The sequence below is a fragment of the Etheostoma spectabile genome, unplaced genomic scaffold (genome assembly GCF_008692095.1).
Source record: "Etheostoma spectabile isolate EspeVRDwgs_2016 unplaced genomic scaffold, UIUC_Espe_1.0 scaffold397, whole genome shotgun sequence".
NCBI classification, from domain to species: domain Eukaryota; kingdom Metazoa; phylum Chordata; class Actinopteri; order Perciformes; family Percidae; genus Etheostoma; species Etheostoma spectabile.
The window spans coordinates 143,381-168,015 of NW_022605601.1; the positions used below are offsets into that span (position 1 = coordinate 143,381).

The 24,635-nt window shown below is 39.5% G+C and overlaps 1 protein-coding gene across 1 annotated transcript in view; it reads left to right on the forward strand.

Annotated features, from left to right (window-relative positions):
* The first annotated feature begins 1,275 nt into the window (after positions 1-1,275).
* sorcs2 (sortilin-related VPS10 domain containing receptor 2) overlaps positions 1,276-24,635 on the forward strand; it is a 530,001-nt gene continuing 506,641 nt past the window's right edge. Inside the window, exon 1 of the mRNA XM_032511626.1 lies at positions 1,276-1,743. Coding sequence (XP_032367517.1) covers positions 1,390-1,743 — 354 coding nt within the window. The 5' untranslated portion in view covers positions 1,276-1,389. The remainder of the gene's footprint in view (positions 1,744-24,635) is intronic.

Here is a 24,635-nt window from a genome sequence, read left to right on the forward strand (position 1 = left end):
ATCTCCACTTCAAAGTTCCTCAAGGCGAAGAAGATCAAGATGCTCAAGGATTGGCCGGCCCACTCACCAGACATGAACATCATTGAGCATATGTGGGGTAGGATGAAAGAGGAAGAATGGAAGACCAAACCAAAGATTATTGATGAACTCTGGGAAGCATGCAAGACTGCTTTCCTAGCTTTCCTATGACTTCGTCATACATTGTATAATCCTTACAAACCGCATGGATGCAGTCCTTCAAGCTCATGGAAGTCATACAAGATATTAAATTTGAATCTCACAGCACCGCATTTAATTTGCTGACATATTTTAGTATTTGTAGTAAATTTGTTCAATTTATGTATAGGCGACAAACTTTTGTCTGCCAAAATTTGAACTTTCTGTCTTGTTTAAATAATAAATTTTTTTAGTGAAACTAATTTATTTCAGTGCATTGAACATCATTTGGGGGGTTTTAGCTTTTCATATGAGCTATTTCTTACACCAATTGATTAATTAAAGTCGGTTAATAGCAGGTGTTTCTACAAAATAGATAAGCGACAAGACTTTTGTAGGGACTGTACACCGTTTAGTGATTTTTAAACCAGGAGAATTATTTGGAAATCATTTCAAAGAAAAATGACAGAACTGTGACAGAGAGAAGAGTTGTGCATCTAAAATAAATTGTTGTCATTTGCAATACAATTTGAGGATGAACCTGTTACTCATTGAGCTGAAAGATGGACTGATTGTCAATTCTTCCTATGACACTAGATATGTATGTAACTAACACTTTGCATATGATGATTTACAATGAGCATGCTCTGAGAGTCATACAGTTCAGCAGAAAAACTATTTCAGTCAACAAGAAATGAAATCTACATTGAATATAACCTGATTGAATTATGTGCAACAAAATATACACAATGTTAAAAGATCATTCGTTTGATGTCAGAATTTTATGAAACTGTTTTGAGAATCATATTCTCCTTCGTTGTGTCTAAGCAAGCCCGCTTCTAAACCCCTGGCTCCATAGATAATAATAATCAGATGCAGACTCTTCAACATGTGTTTTGGTTATGACCGATTTGAAATGTTGTATTTAAATTGCGAATTCATCATGAGGTGACACTTAAAGGTGGACCGAGTTGAGTCGCAAGGTGTTGCAGTTGTGGGCCAGCAGATGGCACCGCTGCAAAGGCATGTCGATCCCGCTCGGCACAGAGACGCTTCCACGTTGTTACCACTGTCTGCCTTCGCTCGAGTTCCCCTCCCTCCCTCCTTCCCTCCTTCCCTCCTCCCTCACTCTCTGTCTCTCTCGGCTTACAGTATACACCTATCTGTCTTCCACAAGCATCAGCAGTCTCTCCATCTCTCTCCGCGATACTGAGCGCTACTACAGCGCAAAACATGGCATCTCTGCGCCCCGAAGGACCGCTCTCCGCCGCCGCGCACCTCTGCGTCTTTCTGCTGATTGCCTCGGCCTGGATGGCACTGACGGGACCCGTGTGCTGTGACAGCGGGGCTTTAACCCGTCGGAGCGGGGAGGACCGTACGTTTGACATGGGCGGCCGAGACGGAGGCTACCCGCCGGGCTTACCACTGGACGGTGACGAGGAAGCCGTCGGAGCAGAGAGCTCACCCCGCTTCAGGAGAGCACTGTCCCGGGAAAAACAAATGTCCCTGCTCAGCAGCTCTTTCGTTCTCAAAGGGGATGCGACCCACAACCAGGCGATGGTCCACTGGACAGGAGAGAACAGCAGCGTGAGTAGCCTATCCCCCAATCGTCCCGTCCCGTCACGATCCACTGGTTCATGCACCATCCCCATCACACCCCTCTTTGTCACCATCCACCATCCATCACCATAGCCAAAGCGCACATCCTCAGAGACAAGTTATTGTTCTCGCAGGAGGCTGCGCGGCTCTACCACGGTGTGGTTTTACGCGTCCAAGCGCGCGGTCCATTGTGTCAGTCACCGGGCTTTGTTGAAAGATCAGGACTTTTAAAACGTTTTCATGTCAGGGGCCTCAGAAATAGACATGCACACTCTGTCGCCTTAGACTTGCATTACATCACATGGTGGCCCAGGGTCACGAGCATCGTTTTATTGTCTGTTTAAACCGTGGTGCGCAGGGAAATCTAACATAGGAAACATAGCTTATATTATGTCTGCTGTTTGAACTTTTCATTATATTTCTTAACATTTTAATAACAATAATGTTTTGCAAATGTTCAATTTGTGACTCGGGAAAGTGACATACTTTGAGAACCACAATAACCACTCATGCCAAAGTCCAAGGAGCTATCAGCCTTTGAGCCAGAGCCAAACAAACAGACAGCTTGGTGCTGGATTCAGTCACATGAAGCCATGACTAAAATATTGATGGAGCTTTTTTGTTCATGAATTTTTCAATGCCTTATTTGTGGTTTGAAACACGATTGGACTTATATGAAAATGGATGCTTCTTTTAATACCTTAACCTTCAGTGTCTGCCTTCGCTATGCTATGTACCTACGCTAAGAACTGGTAGAACATAAGTGCATTTCCGAAATATGTAGAAAAAAATAAGTCCCAAAGTTATGTCAGCAAAGTCAAAAATATCTGATCCATTCGCCAAAGTCATTATAATATTCTTGAGACACTGAATTAAGCTTATAAATGAACATGTTAGAGATGTTCAAATTGGAAATTAAACACCATAAAGTTTGATACATTAATGGTCAGTGTACAGAAATGTGTCATTTTTCCTTAGGGCCAGGTCAAGTGAGAGCAGCTACACCATGTAAACAAGAGCAGTCTTTGTGATGGATATTGACAGACAAAGGGAGAATTTGAGCGGCGGTGTCTGGTGGGGACATCACTCGCAATCAGAGCCTTTTTGTCAGTAACACATTGCTGTTTTACTGACAGTGGCTGCAGGGCACAAGTGGCTCTGGAAAAATAAAATCTGACATGAAATAATCTGGACGTAAAACAGCGAGCAGACCTACATTTTGTTCAAGTTTGCTGCAGTTTCATGACAAAGTCATTGGTACATAATGTGATATTTGCAGGTAACATTAAATTTATTGGGCCATCAAAAGAGGCTAAAGAGACTTCATTTAAAGCTGCTCTTGTCACCTTCACACATTAGTGGGTGCGAACGGCAGCAAGAACTCGCAGATGTAGAAATTCATTTACCAGGAATCTTGTAGATTTGTTTAGTATGCTCATATTTACTGCATGAAAGAGGCGGAAGATCGGTTTATATAAACCCAGATTAAGCCACTCCTAGGCTAAATCCTTGACAATCCACTTCCGGGAATGCTCTGTGGCTGACGGAAAATCCGCTGTATTTCACTCATTTAGTCCAGATATCTGTTGCCTTGAGCTGCTTTTGTATTGGTTATCTGCTCCTCAGATCTCTGTAGGGTGAATCCAGACAGCTAGCTAGACTATCTCTCCAATCTGAGGACTATGGTTACCTGGTCCTCAGATCTCTGCAGGGTGAATCCAGACAGCTAGCTGGACTATCTGTCCCATCTGAGTTTTCTGTTGCACAACTAAAACTACATTTAAACGTTCACTCATTCCACTAAAACAAGATCTTTTCGAGGCCATTTCGCAGCGGGAGCCTAGCTTTTCTTTGTTCTTAGCACTGCCCAAGATGATTCTGATTGGTTTAAAGAAATTCCAATAAACCAAGGCACGTTTTCCTCCCATCCCAGAATGCTATGTGGAGAAGCCAGACTCTCCCCCAGCGCACTTTGGGGGAAGGTCTGGCAAAGCGAGACTAGGCTACTCCTAAAGGACTGTTAGGGAGTTTATAACTGTTCAGTTTTGAACTATGCAGCTCTGAAGGTAAACTGAAATTGGAGTTCTCCTTAGGCCTGTAACAAATACGTATTATAATTTTTGTTTACATAATCGCATGATTTTCTTTGTTTAACCGCAATTAATTGCTAACATTAGCTATGGTCTTAAGACGTTTGACTGGTAATTGTTGATTTCTTAAGATATGCCAAATTGTAATTATTTAAGTTATTATTGGTCGGACTGTATATTTTTATTACTATTTCAATTGTTAATTGTTGCCACTTGATCTTATATGATCACTTCATAGGCTGTAAAAACATGTTATTACATTTTTTGGGTCGCATAGTAGTGATATAACCAAAAGATGTAGCTGGGATTCATTCAAAACTGAACTGAAGGGAGACATTTATGATGTTAATATCAATTATTTCTGAGACAATTAATGTACAGCAAAATTTGGAATTGTTACAGCTCTAGTTCCTATTTTATTTTAGGAAAGCTAAACTTTAATGATACTGGGGTTATTGGGCATGTTTTTTCTATTTTTCAAAAGAAAATAAAACCGTTTTCAGATGTATTTGATGAGACTAAAGCATGATTTATGGTTCTGCGGACCTTTTCCCATAGCCTACATAAGTGGCCTAAAGTTCATACATGTGCCTTGGTGTGTGCGTCTATTTCTTTAAGAGAATAGCAGGGCCGTTTTGTGTAGTGCAAGAGAGAGTGAGAGAGTGACGGCAATTAGCTTCAAATCGAGTACCGACTCTCGAATCATAGTGAGAGAAACAAAGTGTTTCCCCTGTGCTTTCTGACCACGGTGGCACATCTGCAGCAGGAAAAGTTAACCCTTCTCCTTGATTTCATGTTGTTTATGGAAAAGGAAAACCAGGAAATGAGTCTGAGGAAATCCAACGCTACCAAGACACGGCCGAGCGATGCAAGAGGTGCATGTCTTGCCCTAGGTGCTACGGCGTAGGTCTGTCTCCACATACCTACGCACGTAACCACGTAGTAGATTTAACACAGAAGCATAAATTACGCTTAAAGGTACAATAAGTAAAATGTCGGCATTAAAATCTCTAAAAATTACTTTACCTATGCCATATATGTTGTTGAGTTATCCACTTCCACTATCCTATATGTTTTCAACAATGTTCAAACCCAGAGAAGTCTGTTATTTTATGTTAGTGACACGGGACGTTGCCTTTAGTGGCCTGTCAGTGGCGTCATAAAACCTTTGACCTCTCTAGTAACTCTTACTTACGTCAAAACACGGGCACCTAGATGATAGGTTCGAGAGTAATTGTAAATCATACAATCTCACAAAAAGAATAATACTCAGCAACTGTAACTGTAATAAAGTTTGCTTTCAGTCACACAGCTTAATATGGTAATTGATTACATGCCACTTGCAACACAGCAGAGATCTTATTTATTAATACATATCAACATCGATTGATCCAGCTTAACGTTAATGTTAGCATGCTTGCTTGCTAACGGGTCCACTACCAATACAAATGAAATCAAGAAACCATAATTATGTTAGGGAAACTGCAAATATGTTATCAGAATGCCATAGGTAAACGTTATTAAACATTACTAAACGTAACGTGGATGAAAACTGAAATTGATAAAGCCAAACAATGAACAATAATTGGCAATTGGGTTAAACAATGAAAACTACGATGTCATAAAAAATCTGCATTTACATCCATTGTTTTGTGTGTGGTCGCTGGAATTGAAGTGTCCTCAGCTTTTAGTGCCCATCAACACACTGTACCATTACTAAATAAGTACACAAAAAACATGAAGTATTTAGGTTTTTCTTCTACCTGCTCCTTTTTGGTTGAGAAATGTGAAAATAGAGTTTTGTTTGTGCATTACCATACAATAAAAAATTAAATGAAATTTGTTTAGTAACAGTTCATTTTCATTTCAGTTTGATGAAACTTGATGCGCTCGAACAAACTGCCCAAAGTCACTTTTAAGGACAAGGCACTTCAATTAATATTGTGGGATTCTACTTTGGCATTTAAGACTGGCCATTTGGATAATAAAAAAAATTGACATTTTCCCAATGAACTCCAGGCTTTCTTGTGATGAACTTCCCTGTCTACATCTCCTCTTAAAAAACCTCAATTAACTTGCCGTGGGTATGTACTCTGAAAGGTCAATGGGACTGAGTTCATCCCAGCCTAATAAACACAGACAAATGGTGCTATTCAATTTCCCTAAGGCTGACATTTATTAGTGGTGCACAGATTGATGGGTGGGAGAAATAAATCTGTGCCTCCTCTCTTGTTTCATCATTTTGTTTTTGAGTCTTTGAGGTTCCAAATGTAAGTCACTAATGGGAGGGTCAGCAGCACATATGCCTTCTGTTGTCACATCTGTCTTTAATGATGGGTAATCAGGGACCACCATAGCAATAAAGCTTTTTTATAAGATTATTTTTGGGCATTTTAGGCCTTTATTTTATAGGACAGCTGAAGACATGAAAGGGGAGAGGCTGCAAGGTCGGAGTTGAACCCGCGGCCACTGCGTCTAGGAGGAAACTTCTATATGTTATAGGCTATTGGTGGATTCTGGATGATCCCTCCCAAGTAGAAAGAAAATCCAACTTCATCATCCAGGATACAACAAATCCTTCATTCCCAATGCAATACATATACAAACATGCTATTGACACATCACACTCACACACACACACACACACACACACACACACTGCCTTCAGTCAAAAGAACAGGTTCTAACATGGCAACATATTAGACATTAAAGCTTTATAAATATTGAATCTTTGAATCTATATATGGGTGCAAACTCTACCATGTAAGCTACCGCCCCTAAAGCTATTTTTCTGAAAACATACAATGTACTATAATTTTTGTTGTTACCTCATGGTAATTTAGGCCAATCATTACATCATTACATCATCATTGTATTATGTGAATGTTTGTGTTCTGGCCGACTTCCATCTCTTGCCGGGCTGCAAATTGTTTTGACAAGAGGATGAGTTGTTCATCTAGCTTTACAGTAAAAATGCTTTTATTGAAAACAGCCCTTGTGTACTCTCCAGTGTTGCTGTAGCAACAACGGCGACAGTAATTTTACTTTGGCAAGCCAATTGGTCAATTGATGGCTTAGAGTTTAAGAGCTTTCCCTCAGGCATTCCCCCAGAGGTAAAGAGCAGAAATAGCCTGTGTGTGTGTGTGTGTGTGTGTGTGTGTGTGTGTGTGTGTGTGTGTGTGTGTGTGTGTGTGTGTGTGTGTGTGTGTGTGTGTGTGTGTGTGTGTGTGTGTGTGTGTGTGTGTGTGTGTGTATGGGGGGGGGGCTTTAGATTAATCTATTCATTTTCAGCTATTAAATTAATCGCCAACTACTTACTACTCAATATTTTTAAGAGTAAAAGATTTAAGAATTCTCTTAAATGTGAATATGTGCTTGTTTCCTTACTCCTCTATGACTCCTCTGTACGCTAAATATCTTTGAGTTGTGGACAAAATAAGACATTCAAGGACATCATCTTGGGTTTTGAAAGTTGAGTTGATTGACTTTTTTCACCATTTTCTGACATAGACCATAAAACTAATCCGTCAGCCAAGGAAATAATAGACAGATTAATCGACAATTGCAGTCTATAGTTATAGAATTTTAGAAAAAGAAGTGTATTTTACAAACAAACATGTAGGAGTGTGGATGTAGCCAGAGAGGAAGACAGAAAAAAAAATGTGGAAGTAGAATCTAGATAAAAAATAAGTCCAACAAAAAAAATGCCTTTCCTTCAGGTTCTAGATCACCAGCATTATAATAATTCAGTATTGAGGAGATCAAAGGTCACAACCATAGCTTATTGATAATATTTAAGAATCCTAGAAGTAACCAAGAGAGAATGTTAAAGAAAATAATTCTGAAGAGAAGAAGAAATTTGTCTGTACTACTCAGCTGATAGCCCAGCATATTTTGTCTCTGTAATTGTACATGGTAAAATATGTATGTAGCCTATGATAAATCTCTCATAGTAAAGTAAATATTAAAAAGACAAGGAGGCATCAGGCTTGTTATATCACTCATTTTTAGGCAGAAGGAATTCCCTTATCTATGTGGGATGAGTCATTTCTCCATGATATCAATATTTTGCCCAGCTCTAGTTTAAATCTTGAATTTTTACATAGAGTTTGTGAGTCCCGGAAGCTGTCCTGGGAAAGGACATGAGGCTGTATTACATGATACTGGCATTCTGAATGAAGAGAGACTCTCTGTGCCTCTCTCTCTCTCTTACTCTCTCTCTCTTACTCTCTCTCTCTGTCTCTCTCTCATTCTCTCTCTCTCTCTCTCTCTCTCTCTCTCTCTCTCTCTCTCTCTCTCTCTCTGAGTTGTTGATTAGCCCCAGGGAACTCTGAGCTGTGTTCTTCTTCCTTCTATTTCTATCTCCTCTCTATGGGGAGGACCAGCATCACTGTGTGTGTGTGTGTGTGTGTGTGTGTGTGTGTGTGTGTGTGTGTGTATTGGCAAGGAAACAGCCCTTAATATTTAAAAAGGTTTCTCTATGTTGCGTGTATTAGTTGTTACATGGAGAGACAGGTTACACATTACTATTAGGCTCACACATTTCTTTTTGCCTATGTGTGTTTCTGATCCCTGGTGTGCTGTCCCACAGTAGCCTAAGTGATTAATGAGCAGCAATGGGGGCGCTGACAGTCCAAACTCTCATCCCACCCTCTTATGCCATAGGGGAATTGGGTGTAATTCCTGCTACTTCCTGGTTAAAGAGCCCTCCTGTGGGGGAATAAGTAAAAGTAAAAAAAAAATGTAACGGCATGAAAGATTTTGATGGGCGATTAACACCTTGTTCCTCCATAGTTTGGAAAATCAGGAAATTATGCCATGGCACCGCTGCACTTGTGTTCACAGCACATTATTTTGACCCACAGTCAGAATTTCAGTTGCATGCTTTGATTGTTTTGAAGATGGGGGGAGGCATTTCGCCGATGCACTTTCTGCTACTAGCCAGACAGTGGGACATTGAATAACAATATCTCAGCAATCTTACCACTGATTGTTCACGCAATAGGATAGCAGCGGCCATGATACTCCCCTTCAACTCTCCACTTAGCCCTCACAGTTTCTCTCACACTTTAGTTATTGTTTTGTTTTAATTTTTTTTTTGCATCACCCTGTTTTAAATTATCACCTTAGTAGGAAGGGCTGTTTTTTGTGACCTTTTATTTTCCCAAACAATTACATTGTTACATTACATTGTTCCATTCAGCTGACCAATGTACCTGTACTAAGTGTTGCTGCTGTAATGCACAAACTCCATTGTTTTGTGTTGAGCTGCTTAGAAAAAGGACTGTTAGTTAACCTTATGAGGACCAAAGATCAAGTTTGTAATACTAAAATAATATGGTGATAAAATATTTCTGTTGCATAACAAGACCATAGTGCAAGTGCACACCACACAAGTTTCACTAACACTTTTAATAAGAGGACACATCTTTTGTATTACACAGTTTATATAAATAAAGGCTTATTTTTGGGTCATTTCTCTGCAACTTATTCTGTCAAAAAATCTTGAGAGAATCAAATTGTGAACTTAAAATTGGGAATCGTATTAAAATGTGAGTTGAGTGTATAGTTACATCCCTAATGGTAAGTATATAGCTATACTAAGCGCTCTATGAAACTGTGGATGTTTTTTTAACTAAATGCTAATGTGAACATGCTAACATGCTCACAATGACACAATGAAATTGTTACATTTAGTAGGTATAATTTTATATGTTATAATATACTATGTATCTCATTTAAGTAGCATGATAACATTGGAATTGGCATGGAATTCAAAGTTGATATGAGCTGAGGTCGTTGGGAATTAGGGTTGCACAATATTGACTTTATGAATTTGATTATGAGTATTGCGATGTCAATATTAATTTCAATATTTTAAAACATGTAAAATTACAAAAGTTACAGGAAAACGCATTAAAAAAAAAAGATTCATGCCAATTTAACACAAGGTTTATTCTTTGTCTGGCCCCTGACCTGAAACCACTATGCCATGGGAGACCCTACCAGGAGCCCCAAGCTCCAGATCACATAGTCCTCATGTTCATAGGGACACACAAACCTCTCCACCACGAAAAGGTAATGGTTCCTGCAGCATACATCTAATCAAATAATGGTATTGGTTGGATTTAAATGGAGTCTTTAGTGCGAACCATAATGTTCTATAATAAGGTCCTATTTGCAATGTAAATCTTGGCTTATGCAGGTGTGTACACATACACATATAAGCTGTTAAAAAAACAGAGCCTCTCTCTCTCTCTCTCTCTCTCTCTCTCTCTCTCTCTCTCTTTCTTTCTCTCTCTCTCGCTCCACGCACGCACGTGCACATGCACACCCACTTTCTAGGTCTCCAGGGTTCTGACTTAATGTGAAAGGCATTTGGTCACGCTTCACATACTGAACAGACAGTTCATTTGGCCCCTGGTTATTCTGCAGCGGAAAATTGTTTGCACATGGGAGGAGAGCCTTTCTCGTCATTTATCTCGTCTGTACCTGTTTATCCTGAAAGAAAGGAAAGAGACACTCCAAAACCCAACCTGTAAATCATCAGACTGGTGTGCTTGGTTAAATTCTTTTTAATCAGAATTACAAAGCAGGCTTGCCATCCAGCTTGGCCAACAGGACACGTCCAAGCTCTGTTGATTGTCTATTCACAACATTTCTCACATGGATGATTGATGCCTTCCATCCATTATGTCATTATGCAGGTTTAAAAGATATAGTCTTGTATGTCAAGATAATATTAATGCATATTTTCCAAATAAAGGAATACTCCACCAAAACAAATTTCTATGGCTGCAACTAACAATTATTTTCATTTTCAATTAATATTCTTTCTAATTTTCCTTGTCTGATTACATTTTACAAATACAATTGACTGTAAAAAAATAAATAAAAAGGGATTGATAAGACTTGTTCAGTTATTTAATGCACGTAGCTTAAAGCTATAGTGTGTAGTTTCTGTCTCCCCCATGAGGAATCCTAAGTAATGACAACAAAACTGTCTGAGCTTCCACACGATACAACGCTAACCCTCCATGCAGTTGCTAGTAGCCAAGGAGGACACAGAGGATTAAAAGAGGTCATCACCTTTGCTCAATGTTCTGCACGCGAAAGTCGCTTGACGACACAATCTTCTAAAAATAGTCATACTGAGAAATACAGAGAGCGTTGTGTGGAGCTGATAGTCTTAAATAGCTTTGTATCAACACATTTGGCTATAGCTTGAATGTCAATAATTACTATAAAAAAAAGTTACGCACTTAAGCTTTAAATGCTTGTTTCACTCGCCAAGGTGTCCATAGACTTTTCAATTTATTGTCTGCCATTTTCGTTTAAGTTTTGTCTATTTTCTGGTTAAATCTACTGGGCTGCATTGAGAAAGGTGGTTGTTTTCTTGACAATCATTTGTATGCCCAGACTACAAAATACCGTCTCCAGAAATGGAATTTATTATTTTTTAATTATTTGGATATAATGGGTCATGTTGCTGATGTTGCTCCATTAATGTGTATTCATTGTGAAGCCTAAAGATATTCTTAATCTTAACAGTAATATCATACCTTACATATGTAAGTGTAAATAAATGCGAGGGATCTCCATGAGAAGTGCGTCTCAGTGGGGATTGATACATTTAATTAAATGGAAACACTAGTGACGGATGTCAAAAAGGCTTTTTAAAACGCTCTCTGTAAAAATTGGCTGCTTAAAGGCAAGAGTACAGTGGAGATTGGTGAAGATGGCATGAGGTTAACCCTTGTGTGTCAAAAACAGACAAGAATTTAACATTTTCGTCCCTTTTTCAGACTTCTTTTTAGTTTTTACTAACACCACCTTACTACCACTAGTTTTACAGTACTTTTTTCATAGTCAGTAACCCTCATTTAAATAGAATAATACCTAATATTTGAGTTAAAAAAGCAGAAATTATGAATTATTTTGACTGATCAGAGGAACGTACAGATGAGTTTAGTCAGGAATGAAAGTGAACAATTGTATTTGCAAAGAGCGTTGTAAGGAATCCAATCTATTTTTTGTGCTAATTTGGTTAAAAAGAAACCCATATTTCAGATATAGACATTTTTTAAAGGGGTCAAATTTGACCTGAGGACGACAGGAGGGTTAAAATAAAACATTTGAGGATGCTATATGCAAAATGTCTATTTAAACCAAAAAGTCCGTCACAGCTTCCCAAATCCATTTTACTGAAATCTAATTGGGCTCCCTGGCACAGTAGAATGACGATGGTGAAGCAAAACATGCAAATATCTGTGTCTGATCTGTTTGCAGAGTTGACACAGAAAACAATAGCTAGTTAGTTAACGGTACATTGAAACATAAAAGCACTTCACAGATTGAGTCCTTCCTCTTACAGTAGCATGGCCTCAGTGTTGGCATGGGACAGCTCATTTCCACTTGGCAGTAGTTAGCGTTTCTCGCTTTGATGCTATGGTTGCCATGCTAGAGACCTTGGGAAGGTAGAAGGAGCAGCGTGCTACTGTAGTGGGCTGTCTAATTAAGTGTTTAGTGATGCCAGATGGATGCTGGCTGCCCGGCAGCTAAATAAAAGCATCAAGACGCATTTGTTTTACAGGTTGTTCAGAGGCTGCCGGCAGCAGCGCTAAGAGATTATTGTCTGTTTGTTCCTGCAGTGATGTATTTGCATCTGTACGTGTATGAGAAGTGTGTGCGTGTGTGTGTGTGTGTGTTTGTGTGTGTGTGTGTGTGTGTGTGTGTGTGTGTGTGTGTGTGTGTGTGTGTGTGTGTGTGTGTGTGTGTGTGTGTGTGTGTGTGTGTGTGTGTGTTGAAGCTGGGGGGTACTGGTTACCAAGCAACAGTCAAAACAACTATTTGGCAGGCTGACACATAAGAAAGCCAGTCATCTGCTTGAACATCCCAGACATTCTCTGAACTTTCTTTCTTTTGTTACTGTGCTAAACTATGTACCCTGCATGTGTTCATTGTTTTTCCAGTTTTGTTCCTGTAAACAGAGGGCCTTATTTTCTCCCATGTACCTTGTGCTCTTCACATCGCCTTCTGCAGTTTGGTCATGGTTGAAAGTTCCTGCTCAGGTTGCCCTGGCAACCCACACTGGAATCCTGTTGCGGTCTTCCAGTGGTTTGGTTCCTGATCTGAATTCAGAGTGGCCCTTTGCCACGCCTCACACTTCTCCTAGGTCCTGTATAGGTTTTTGCATTAATATATGCCAGTCATATTCAGGTTGTAAGGTGATATCCTTGTATCTCTCCATAAGTCAACCTTTCAGGAAATTAACCTTGTTTTTGGTCTGACCCTCAAGTTTCTTTACCTGAAGATAAAACGTTACAATTATTAAGATTAGAGTTGTGAAGATTTTACCTGACTGTAACAATATGTATATATACAGCCTTGCAGTATTTGGCTCTAGAAAATATGTTTTTGTCTGTTATGTGTGTGTGAGGGGGTGGTGTGAGATGTGTGTGTGGCTGCCTGCAGCTCCTATAGCAGCAGTGGGAAAGCTCTGCTTATAGAGTCCCTCTGAGAGTTGGAAAATGCAGCCCAGCAGGGTTTATCCAGTATTTCACCCTCACAACAACACATTTAGAGTTTGGATCTTCATCCCTTGGTGCTAAGCCATCCTCATTTTCTATCAAACCCCCCCTATCTGAACCCCACCTCTCGCAAGGGACCAGGGTATTTTTGGTTTCCATCATAAGCCAATTGCACAACAACAGCATGGAGCCTTCCTCACAAGTCAGGAAACGTCGATACAGATATAAATTTACTGTCTGTCCTTGGACACGATTGGCTGACAAAAATACTAAAATTCTCAGTAGACACACAAAGTGGTTGCATAACAAGTAGGTTTGGGTATTGTTTTGATTTTAACAATACTGATTGCAATTCCATTTTTTTTCTTATGGATGCTCGAATTCATTTCTTTGAGGGGTGGAGTTGTTTTATTTTGATTCAGTTGTCATTTACAGTTTCACCGGGCTTTTTCAACATAAACTAAAGCCACACTTCGGAGCGCCGCTTACTGTGCTCCATGGCTGCAACATAACGAGCGCCAGGAAGTATGCCGGCTGCCGGAGAAAGAACGTGCGCATGTTGAATTTGGAACCGTTGATTGGATTCATAGCCAAATATTCCAAACGATTGAAATCATAATTTTTGAAACAATTCCAAATTGGAACCATAACTTCATTCCCAGTACTACATAACAATTTATTTGTATATTTAGAATATCAATTCATAACATATACTCATTGATTTTCCTTTTTCTTATAAAAATCAGCCACTTAACGCAGTCAAAAAGACTTAGTTTTTATAAAATAACTGTAAATATTTTCACCCGTATATCCATGAACATATATACTTTGTTGTTACTATATAATAACATATCCTTTATGTGCCTTGTCCATTTGACACACAAGGAATGTATTCTCTGCCTTTAAGCCCGGCAGAGTACGTTACATTGTTGGCAGCATCACATCACAGCGCACGGCCTTGTCTTTTTCATGTAAAACAACCACTGTTTTTGATAGCATGTTTGTTAAAAAACACCTAACGTTTAGATGAAAGAGGCCTCAGTGTAGAGTTATTGGATTTCTACTTTCCCCTTTCTTCCTTTTCTTTCCTCCCACACGCTCACCACTGCTGCCACCCATCTCCTAATACTCCGGTGCTCTAATTGCTATCAACATGAGTCACAAATGTTCAACTTTTTTCCAGTGAGAAGAATTATTTCTGGCAAGCTTCACGTCAGTCAACACGTGCTAATTCCTGCTTTACTGCTTTGGGTTGCCTTGTTTATTTAGGCGTGTGAGGTTGGCACTGCGACCAAGCACGTCATTCCTGAAAGAACTTTGGGAGCAGAGTTGCCTTTGAACTGCAGACAGGGCTGACATTGAGTCTGGGTTTGCCCTCCAACCAAACTTCAGCCAACTGGGAACTTAGGATAAAGCTTTTAAGCAGTTACAAAACTTCTCTTTAGTATGTTTTAATGGATTTACGTAGATCCTTCACAATGGTACAAAGACAAAAAAGTAATGTACTAGAATGAATGCTGTTCAAAAGTTTAAGGTAAAACTTGGAGATTCACGACCAAGCTTCACAGCTTTTATGCCATTGATTTTGCAAAGTAAATGCGTGATGGATACAAAACACATCCAGTATGCATCAATTTCATCATAGAAATGTATTATAAAATCCTAGAGAAGTATGCTAAGTACAAACTAATTAAAAAACGAATCAATATACAGTGGATGGTCCCAAGTCCAAACCATGGAGACTTCCCACAGGGTCCCACCAGCCCTACAACAGGCTCGCACATCCAAGCACCCAACAAGTCCTCCAAACTGTAGGCAAGGTGGTTGAGTAGTGAAAGACCAGTGATGGACTGGTAATCTGGAATTTGTGCTGATGCCAGAGGGGCCGCGGGCCCTTGTGGGCCGGCCAATCGAGATAACAATTTTTGGTTCCTAGAACGTTCTGGGTAGGCTACTAAAGGTTAGGTTTGGTTAGGGTTTGGTTGTGTTTTGCTTATAATGGAAAGTTGGTTTAACGTTCTGGGAACATTAGTTTTTGGTTACATCAAACGTTCTCAGAACGTTCCCCTAACATTCCAACCTTTATGTAACAATCCCATAACGTTCCCCTAACATTGCAACCTTTGGAGAACGCTCCCCTAACGTTCCCCTAACGTTGTAACATTTACAGAACGTTCCCCTAACGTTCCTTTTTGTTTTCTTTTTTTACAAACCCCTAACCTTTAAAAAACCTTAATAACCATGACACCAATTTTATTATTACTTTAAACTGTCTGTGCATGAGCAGGAATGAAATATCATATATTAGCATAAATTAATGAACAGGCAAACTTGATGGGATTTAAAACTTTAATACACAATATAAAGATTTACAAAAATATATATACAAGAATTAGAATCAGTTTTAATTGGCAATATAGACACATAATAGTACAAATGTGGTGCTAGATGCATATTGGAATGATTAAGTCCCGTATTTTAAAACTTAAGTCGCAATGGACATAGTTGCATTTAATTAGAAATTTATTTCACAAAATCCATGACCAAAAACAGACCAAGTTTCTTTAATGTATTTAAGCAGTAATTGTCTAGAGCCAATTGCTTCAAAGTTTCTAGAGATGTCAAAGCTTATCTGATCTGATTTATCTTACATGAGAGTCTCTTAGTATTACAGTCATGGTTACTCCTTACAGTCACAAACTGTTTCATCAGTATGCATTGTTTTGTTGCAGAGTTACCTATTCAGATCACATTGTCAAAAACATACATGTTTGAAATAAAACAAATCTACCTGCATTTATTTGATTATTTGTTTGCAAAAGTTAAAATGAAGCAATGCCATCTGGGTATTTCAAGACAGAATCGAGTAGACTGCGTCTGCGTCAGCGTGGTTGTTGGAAGTTTAAGGTTGGAAGTTGGAAGCTATGTTGCTGAGAAAAAAGGACAGGAGGCACCAAGCGACACACGGTGGGCAGCGAAAAATAGAGAAAAATATAAGAGAGTACTGTTGGCGAACGGTTAAAACGCGGAAAACTCCCTGTTTTTAAAATCAAGTACAGCTTCAGCTAGCACTAGGGCTAATACTGCTAGCTAATGTTAGCGACACGTCTGAGCCAGCACACCAGGGAGAAAGACAGGACAATAAGGAAGAACAAAACGAGCAAGAGGAGGATAAAGAGATAGACATGGATAACGAATCTATGGAACCAACCAACACAGAACAACAAGCCTTCTGTGGGTCTGAATGTGGAATACCAGAAGGTACAGAGATTGAGAGCAATGCTTCAGGAGGGAGTCTAGCAACAAGTCCAGTAAGTGTGGCTACTTCACAAGATCAGATCAACCATGTTTTTATTATTGAGCAGCTGGCTCTGATTATTTACCGTATTTGTATCATGCATTTGGGCTGTGCAGTGACATGCATAATGTCTATTGTCTGTACAATTTTGGTTCCCAGAACGTTCTAGGAACGTTCGTTTTTGGTTGCGGGAACGTTCCCTGGAGGTTCCACTAACGTATCCTAACGTGGCAACCTTTAGAGAACGTTCCCCTAACGTTATCCTAACGTTTAAACCTTTACATAACGTTGCCCTAACGTTGCAACCTTTTAGAGAACGTTCCCCTAACGTTCTTTTTTACAATCCCCATGATGCCAATTGTATTTTTACTTTAAACTGTCTGTGCATGAGCAGGAATAAATTATTATATATTAGCAGGAATTAATGAACAGGCAAACTTGATGTGATTTAAAACTTTAAAATACAATATAAAAAATTACAAAAATCTATATACAAGAATCTGAATCAGTTTTATTGGAAATATAGACACACAATGCAAGATGCAGAGTGGAATGATAAAGTATCGTATTTTAACATATATACGTCACACTGGACTGTAGTTGCATTTAATTAGAAATGCATTTTACAGTATCAAAGACCAAGAACAGGCATTTAGCACACAGAACAACAGGCTGAATACAGTAGGTGTCCGTTATGTTAACGGTAACACATTATCAGCTATTCAACTATACATTATCACACAGAACAACTACCAGGGCGTGGAGAAGGAAATACAGTTGAAAAGCCTCCCAGTCCTGGCAGCATCCATAGCCCCAGCTCTGCCATCTTGTCTTCGGCCCGCAGTTAGCTAGCTTCCTTTGTTTTCTTCATTTCAGTAAGGTAACCTTTCGCCAGTCCTTCACAAGTTTCTGACTGATGTTAAACCACAAAACCTTCCATTACAACAACATCATTAAACTGTAAAGTATTTAACTTTTCTTCGTGAGATCGCAAAGTTGTGTAGTATGGTCTGTTCGTGTGTATACGGCGAGTGGCTGGACGTGAATCGGTCACCTCAGAGCAGAGGTCTTTCCCAGCTGGCGGGGGGGGGGGTGTAACGGTTTGGTTTGTTAATTAAGCCACAAGTGAAATGAAAGATGTGAATTTTCTTAGTTGTGAAAATCGTTCTATTGATAGATTCTTGTTTTAAGTATTTTCACTAATACAGTAACCGAAGTCAAGCACAAAAGTATTGTTTTAAGCTAAATTGATATCAGCCTTAAAATAAATAGATTCTCTTGCTATGCTCTTTATCTTACTTTAGATTTTATAAGACCAATCTTTTTTGAGTGAATCTAAATCAAGTGACTGCAAACCTTTATGCTACTTCAAAAACTCAGAACAACCAAAAACATCCAAACGGGAACGTTGTGTGGAGGTACGGTGCAACCGCAACCTATATGTTGTCAGGGTCGGACTCTGATGAACCGTGAAAAGTTCCGAGCCAATTGGACAACGTACACTCAAGTTACACCCACTTCCTGTTTCAGTGACGAAACGGACAAAAATGTTCTTTTAATAACTTTTCATCGTTCACGTCTTAAGAGGACACGGACCAAATTTGAAGTTGATTGGATAAAGTCTCAAGGAGGAGTTTGTTGTACAACAATCGCACTATTTTCAAAAATTCAATTCAAAATGGCAGACTTCCTTTTGGGTTTATTGTGTGGCTCCAATGGAGTTTTATGTACCTCTTGAGATGCTACATATGTGTATCAAGTTTTGTGAGTCTACGTTAAACATACTGCAGGGGCTCAATTTCTTTAATTTTGTAGGGGGCACTAGTAAGCCATTTCCGTGCGCTTATTCCCGAAAGTCAGCCAGACTTCATGCAAATAGCAAATAGCCAAATAGTGAGTCCAGCGCTAGACCAAGCCCACACACATACTCACACTCTGTAGTCTCCATCCTGTCCCACTTCATTGTTCATGCCTGTGCGACTTCTGAAGTGTTGTCATTGGTGGGCCAACTTCAGCCAAGTAATTCTACCTAAGCATTCGCCTGCAACAGCCCTGCCCTGGGAAAAAGAAACCTTTCATCCCTTAGCCTCCTCTGTGGCAGAGACGGCCCGTTTGCTATTGCATGGAACTCTTCTTTTTTTTTACAACCAATAGAGAGAGAGAGAAAGAAAGGTAGCGAGAGGTGGAGGACTGAAGGAGCGTCAAAGCCTCTTTGGAATAACGCATGTAAACACAGGCAATGCATTACTCAGGTAATGAGATTCTCCACTCCGCTTAAATCGAAAGTCCCTCAGCACCTGAGGAGGACAAACAACCCTCCCTCCATCCACACACACACACACACTTTCATACTCAATATACTTGCCTGTCTCTTTCTTCCTTCCCGACCTTCCTCTCCCGTTTTCCCCTCTGTGAATTTTGACAAGCAGTTTGTACGCAAATATGTTGTTTGGAAGACACGCACGCATGCGCGCACGCACACACACATACACACAGAAAACCCTGTAGAGGTTAAGAGCTGGCATGCTGAGGTGAACAAACCTCCAGTAGTACACTAAAGGCTGGCAGAGGAAAGTTTGTTTGGTCTTTTAAAAAAAAATTGGGTGTGTTCATTAACAGGCCCAACTGCTTCCGTCCTCTCTTTCTGTGGATAATCCCATTTTTCACTATCATCTTTCTCTCTTCATTTGCCTCTGAAAACCAGTTGAGTGCCAAACGCTGCACAAAACACTATTTCCGGAGTGTGGTGTGTCTTTCTCTGAGAGACAGCTGCAAAGCAGCTTTTGTTCATTCTATGTTTTTTTTTCATCTTTATTTTTTACAGGCAAGTCAGTAGGAACAGGTTCTTATTTACAATAGCGGCCAGACAAGTGGCCAAGCCACTTAGGGAAAGAAAATAGGGCTAGAAAAGAAATACATTAGCATTTACATCAGAAAATAAATACATTAGTTATACATACAGTTTAGAAATTATATGAAATACAATTTGAAATACTACACAGACAACAGTTAACTCTTAGAACAAGAGAAGTGCACAGGTACATGGGTGAGTAAGAGAGGGAGAAACCATACAAATATTTAGTTGGAAAAATTATGATGTGGAGAAGCAACTGTATTTGTCTGTGAACAAGGAGGATATGATGGTTTGAAGGATGGAATGGAAATTATTTTGTCCAGTTTAAGAATCTTTTGCATAGCATTCCAGTCACAAGCAGCGGCAGACTTAAGATGTGAGGCAGAGTTGGTTTTGGGAAATGCTTAATTGAATATAAAGTGAGGATCGGGTGTTGTATGTGACATACTTTGGCTGCAGCAGGTGACCTAAGTAAGGAGTAGGACTGGGAAATATATAGATATTATATTGATATTGTGATATGAGACTAGATTTTGTCCTTAGTCCTTATGTCCACATTACTGATGATTTTTTTATCAAAAATCTCATTGTGTAAATATTTTGTGGAAGCACCGATAAACAACACTACGATATCATTGCATTATGAGGTATTTGGTCAAAAATATTGTGATATTTGATTTTCTCCGTATTGTTGTCAAGTTTTGATAAAGTGGTCTCGCAAGCAACCCTATAAATAGTGTCACCATGATCTAACGAGTAGAATTGTCATTTGACTGAGAGTGAGTTTGGCAGATGTGGTGAAAGTGGTTTCTGTAAAGGAGCCAAGTTTGGCCTTGACCTTAGATTGCAGCTTTGATATATGGATGTAAAACAAAAGTGCCCAAGTAATTATATGCAGTGCATTGTTCAAGAATAGCCCCCTTGCAGGTGGTAATGTTAAGGGCGGAATAAGACATGGTACCCTTACGGTAAAACCACATGACTTTAGTTTTGGAGGTATTAATGGTGAGTTTGAGTTCGGAAAAGACTGCTGCTATCTATCTTGCAGAGTAGCTTGAACAGTATCAGGGGAAGGGCCATTGGCATAAAGAATTGTATCATATACATTAATGAGTGAATTGCCAGCTGTCTGAGGAATGATAATAAAAAAAGTGTGGGTCAAGTATGAAGCCTTGGTGGACACCCCTGGTGATCAGAAGAATATGGGAGAAAAGGTTTTTAAATGTTGGAGCTACTGGAGCTGCTTCCCCCGTGACCCAACACCAGATAAGCGGACGAAGATTGATGATGGCTGGATGGATGGAAGTTGCACCCAGTGAGAGAGATAATTAGAAACCACACCAATGAGTGATTAGTAACACCAATTCTGCCAAATTTGTGTATGAATGTATTGTGGTCCACAGAGTCAAAAGCTTTGGGAAGGTCAATTTATATAGCAGGGCGTTGTTGTTTGGTATCTATTGCGGGTGTAATGTCATTGAGTATCTTTGCAGTATGTGTTACACAACGATACCTGGAGCGAAAGCCAGACTGTGCCCCATAAATGTAAATGGCTTGTATTTATGTAGTGCTTTTCTAGTCTTAATGACTACTCAAAGCGCTTAAACATAGTACAGGAACCATTCACACACATTCATACACTGTGGCCAAGGCTGCCGTACAAGGTGCCATCAGATAAACAAGCAGACACATTTACACTTCGATGCACAGCATTGGGAGCAATTTGGGGTTCAGTGTCTTGCCCAAGGACACACATTTCGGCTGGAGGGGGAGATTAATGAGGGCTGTTAGGGGAACCTCACTGACAGGGGCCGCAATTTTAATGAAGAAAGCGGCAATATCACCTGACCCAGCTGTTTTACTGGGGTCCAGAGCGATCAATTCCTTCAGGACAAAAACTGTGAGGAGGTGTTGAAGGTCTGCAGGTACCAGGGGCTACAGGGGCTGTAATGATGGAGTTTAAAGACTCAAACAAAGCCAGAATTTATGAAGTGCTGGTTGAATGTTTCAGCCTTAGAGTCCTCATTGGTAACAACTACATCATCCACTCTTAGAGACAGTGGTACGGACCAGGGTTTGTTTTCAATTTTTTTTTTTTACAATGTTCCAAAATGCTCCAAAATTGGCACCACAAAGTGTGAACTGCTCTTTAAAGTAGCAGCCTGCCTCACTGCTTGTGTGGCTTTGTTCCTGATCTGGCGAAATGTTGTTTGTGCGATGATTGAAGGTCATTGTTGGACTTGACTTTGCTTCTGTATGTTGAGGTCTTTGTGTTGTATTGCATTGATACCTATAGCTCTACAGTATGCCTCAAATACATAAGGCCAATAAAAATCATGTATCAGACGTTAAATGTAAGGATGAGAATGGGATTTTCTAAAAAGATTTTTCTTGTCTTGAAGGTCATGATGTACAATGAACAATACGGTTTGTTTCTGCACTCACATCACAAGATCGCTGGCAAGAATAGCAAACCATTTTGATAATGATTAGAACGTCCACAGCCACAACACTTACACAGAAAGGAGGTAACAAGGGTCTATGATTACCTTCCGAAGAACATGGAAATAGTTTAAATTTCAGATGTTTTATGACATTGTCAATAGTAGAGCTCGACCGATAAAAGATTTTTAAGGCAGATACCGTTACAAATATTTGGTTGTTTAAGAATCCGATATTCTGATATACATACAGTGTGTATGTATCTATGTATGCATGTATGTATATATGTATGTGTGTGTATATGTATATATATATTTTTCTTTAAAAAAAATCCAGAAACTCATAACAAAACAGATTTACATCACAATAGTCATTTGAAGTTATTTATGAGTTCTCACGCAAATAATATAATTTGTTTTGTTGTCACAACAGAACAAAGGAACATCAAAATATATTAAAGTTCTGATGAATAAAATGTAAAAAATATAAACTTAAGATATGAAACTCAAAGTCCTTTGAACAAAAAGCAGAGTGTTGCCAACAGGGACGTTGTAGAGCGTCTTCTGGTGGACAAACTATGCAACGCCAACACTCAGGACATGGTTGGCTGTCTGTTTTTATTTTATTTTTTAAATATTAATTTATCAGAATCATTTAGTTGTCAATCTAAATGATTCTAATGAATGAATATTCAAAAAATAAAATATAAATATAGAGTATTTTTTTTTTCTGCCATTATGAATGCAGATACCAATAGTTTGGCCTAAAATCGTCGGTTTCTAGTCAATAGACTTCTCCAAAAAGGTGTACCCAAGTTAAGCATCATAGTTCATTGTTGACCTTGAAATAGTTTGATAAAACAATCACAACTAAAGGTCTACTTGCTATCTTTCTCTGGAGCTTTCAACCATTTCCCATGGTCTTCAGTTGACATTGGAGCTCAGTAGCTGTTTAACTTTATGTTGTTTTTCCTTCATATATTCAAACATGTACATTTATTTAAGGTACATTTACCTTGGACTTTATGTACATGTAAATATATAACCAGTCAGTTTAAGGAAGGGTTATTGAAAGAGGGCACTTCTTAATCATCTACTGCCTAACTGAAATGATACGTGTTCAAAGCCCATTGAACCTGGCCACAATTCTCAAGGTACCATGTGGACGCTGGGATAAGTTGCCTATGATGTTACAGTTGCAGACCTGTTTCTTTAACAAAAAAGTTATATAATGTATGAGTCTGATCCTATTTAAACTAAGCTGATTTTTTACAATATGTCTTTCTCTGAGAAAAATGTGCAGAGCAGCTTTTAAATAACATCCTTTGATGAGATATTTGGTCACTGTTGGACCTAACCTTGTTTCTGCACACAGAGGCCTGTGCACAATAAAGTGTAGCTTCGTCTGAGTAATATCAAAACAGGACCTTCTTTTGTAAACAGCTGATGAAAACTGTATCCTTGAAGATAAAACATGACACTGTATGCCTATGCTTGCATGTATGTGTTTCCGTGTCATTGCGTCCGACTCTGTTATTCTCATTCCAGTGGTCCTTGGAAAGAGGACATTCTTTCTGCACTGTTACAGCCTTGTTAAACCCATTCCCCCCAGTTACACCTCTTCTTTCTCACAGCCCCTTTATCCATTCTTCCTTCTCCAATTCTCCAGCCAGTGAAAGACACTCAGTTTAGTCTCTGGCTATTCAGAAGCAAAGGAACACAATGTCTGATTGGTTTATATTTAAAGTACTCTTTGAGGCTCTTTTTGATAGAGTGTGTTTACATACTTCATCTCTGCATATGTTTGGTTGCTCCTCTGGGGTTTTGATTGTCAAATGAAAAAGATAAAGAGAATTTATTTTTCTTTCTTTCTTATTTTTTCTCTCATGAATCCTTTTACTGGAACTTGCCTCCTACATGGCTGCCAATTGCTAAGAAGCTGCCCTTTTTTCCCAGTCAGCTGCTGGCACTGGCCCAACACTCAGCATGTTTTGACACACTGGGTGGGGAGTATGTGTGTTGTAGAAAACTACTGTTATGGTTCTGGCTTGTGTCTCTGTCCGCATCCGTCCCAATAGTTGACAAAATCCCCATGACCTCATTCTCATTAGCACTGCTTCAACCAAAAAGAGCTAGGCTGTGGTTCATCGACGATGAGCACCGACCCTGAAGAGACAACGGCCGCTGCATTTCTTTCAAAGGTTGAAGATTGTTGGTTGCCGCACAAAGCGGGCACACAGTCTGCTTGTGTGGAAACATGGTGGATAATTATGCAAGAGGGTCTGTTGTATTAGTAGTGATGTCACCAGAACCGATACTACCGATACCTTCCGGTTCTAAAATTACAAAACATCAACGATGCGCGTTTTTTAGAAGCCCCGTTAGCAACGATGCCAGTGTTAGCGGAATCGGTGCTGACACACTCACCGTTGTCGGCTTCGGCCGCTAAACAGGCTACATGTTGTAAACAGCCACAGCCGCTAGCCTGGTCTTCCGGTATTGTTAGCAAGGTTAGTATGGCGGCGTTAGCCAGGACCAGTAGGGATCACTTTACTGGCAGTGTCTCTAGTGTTTTTGCGAGTAACCAACTCAGGTGACGTTACTCTAGCTATATAATTCAATGTGAGTATACAAATAATAAAATTCAACATAAAATGCCCGTCCCTT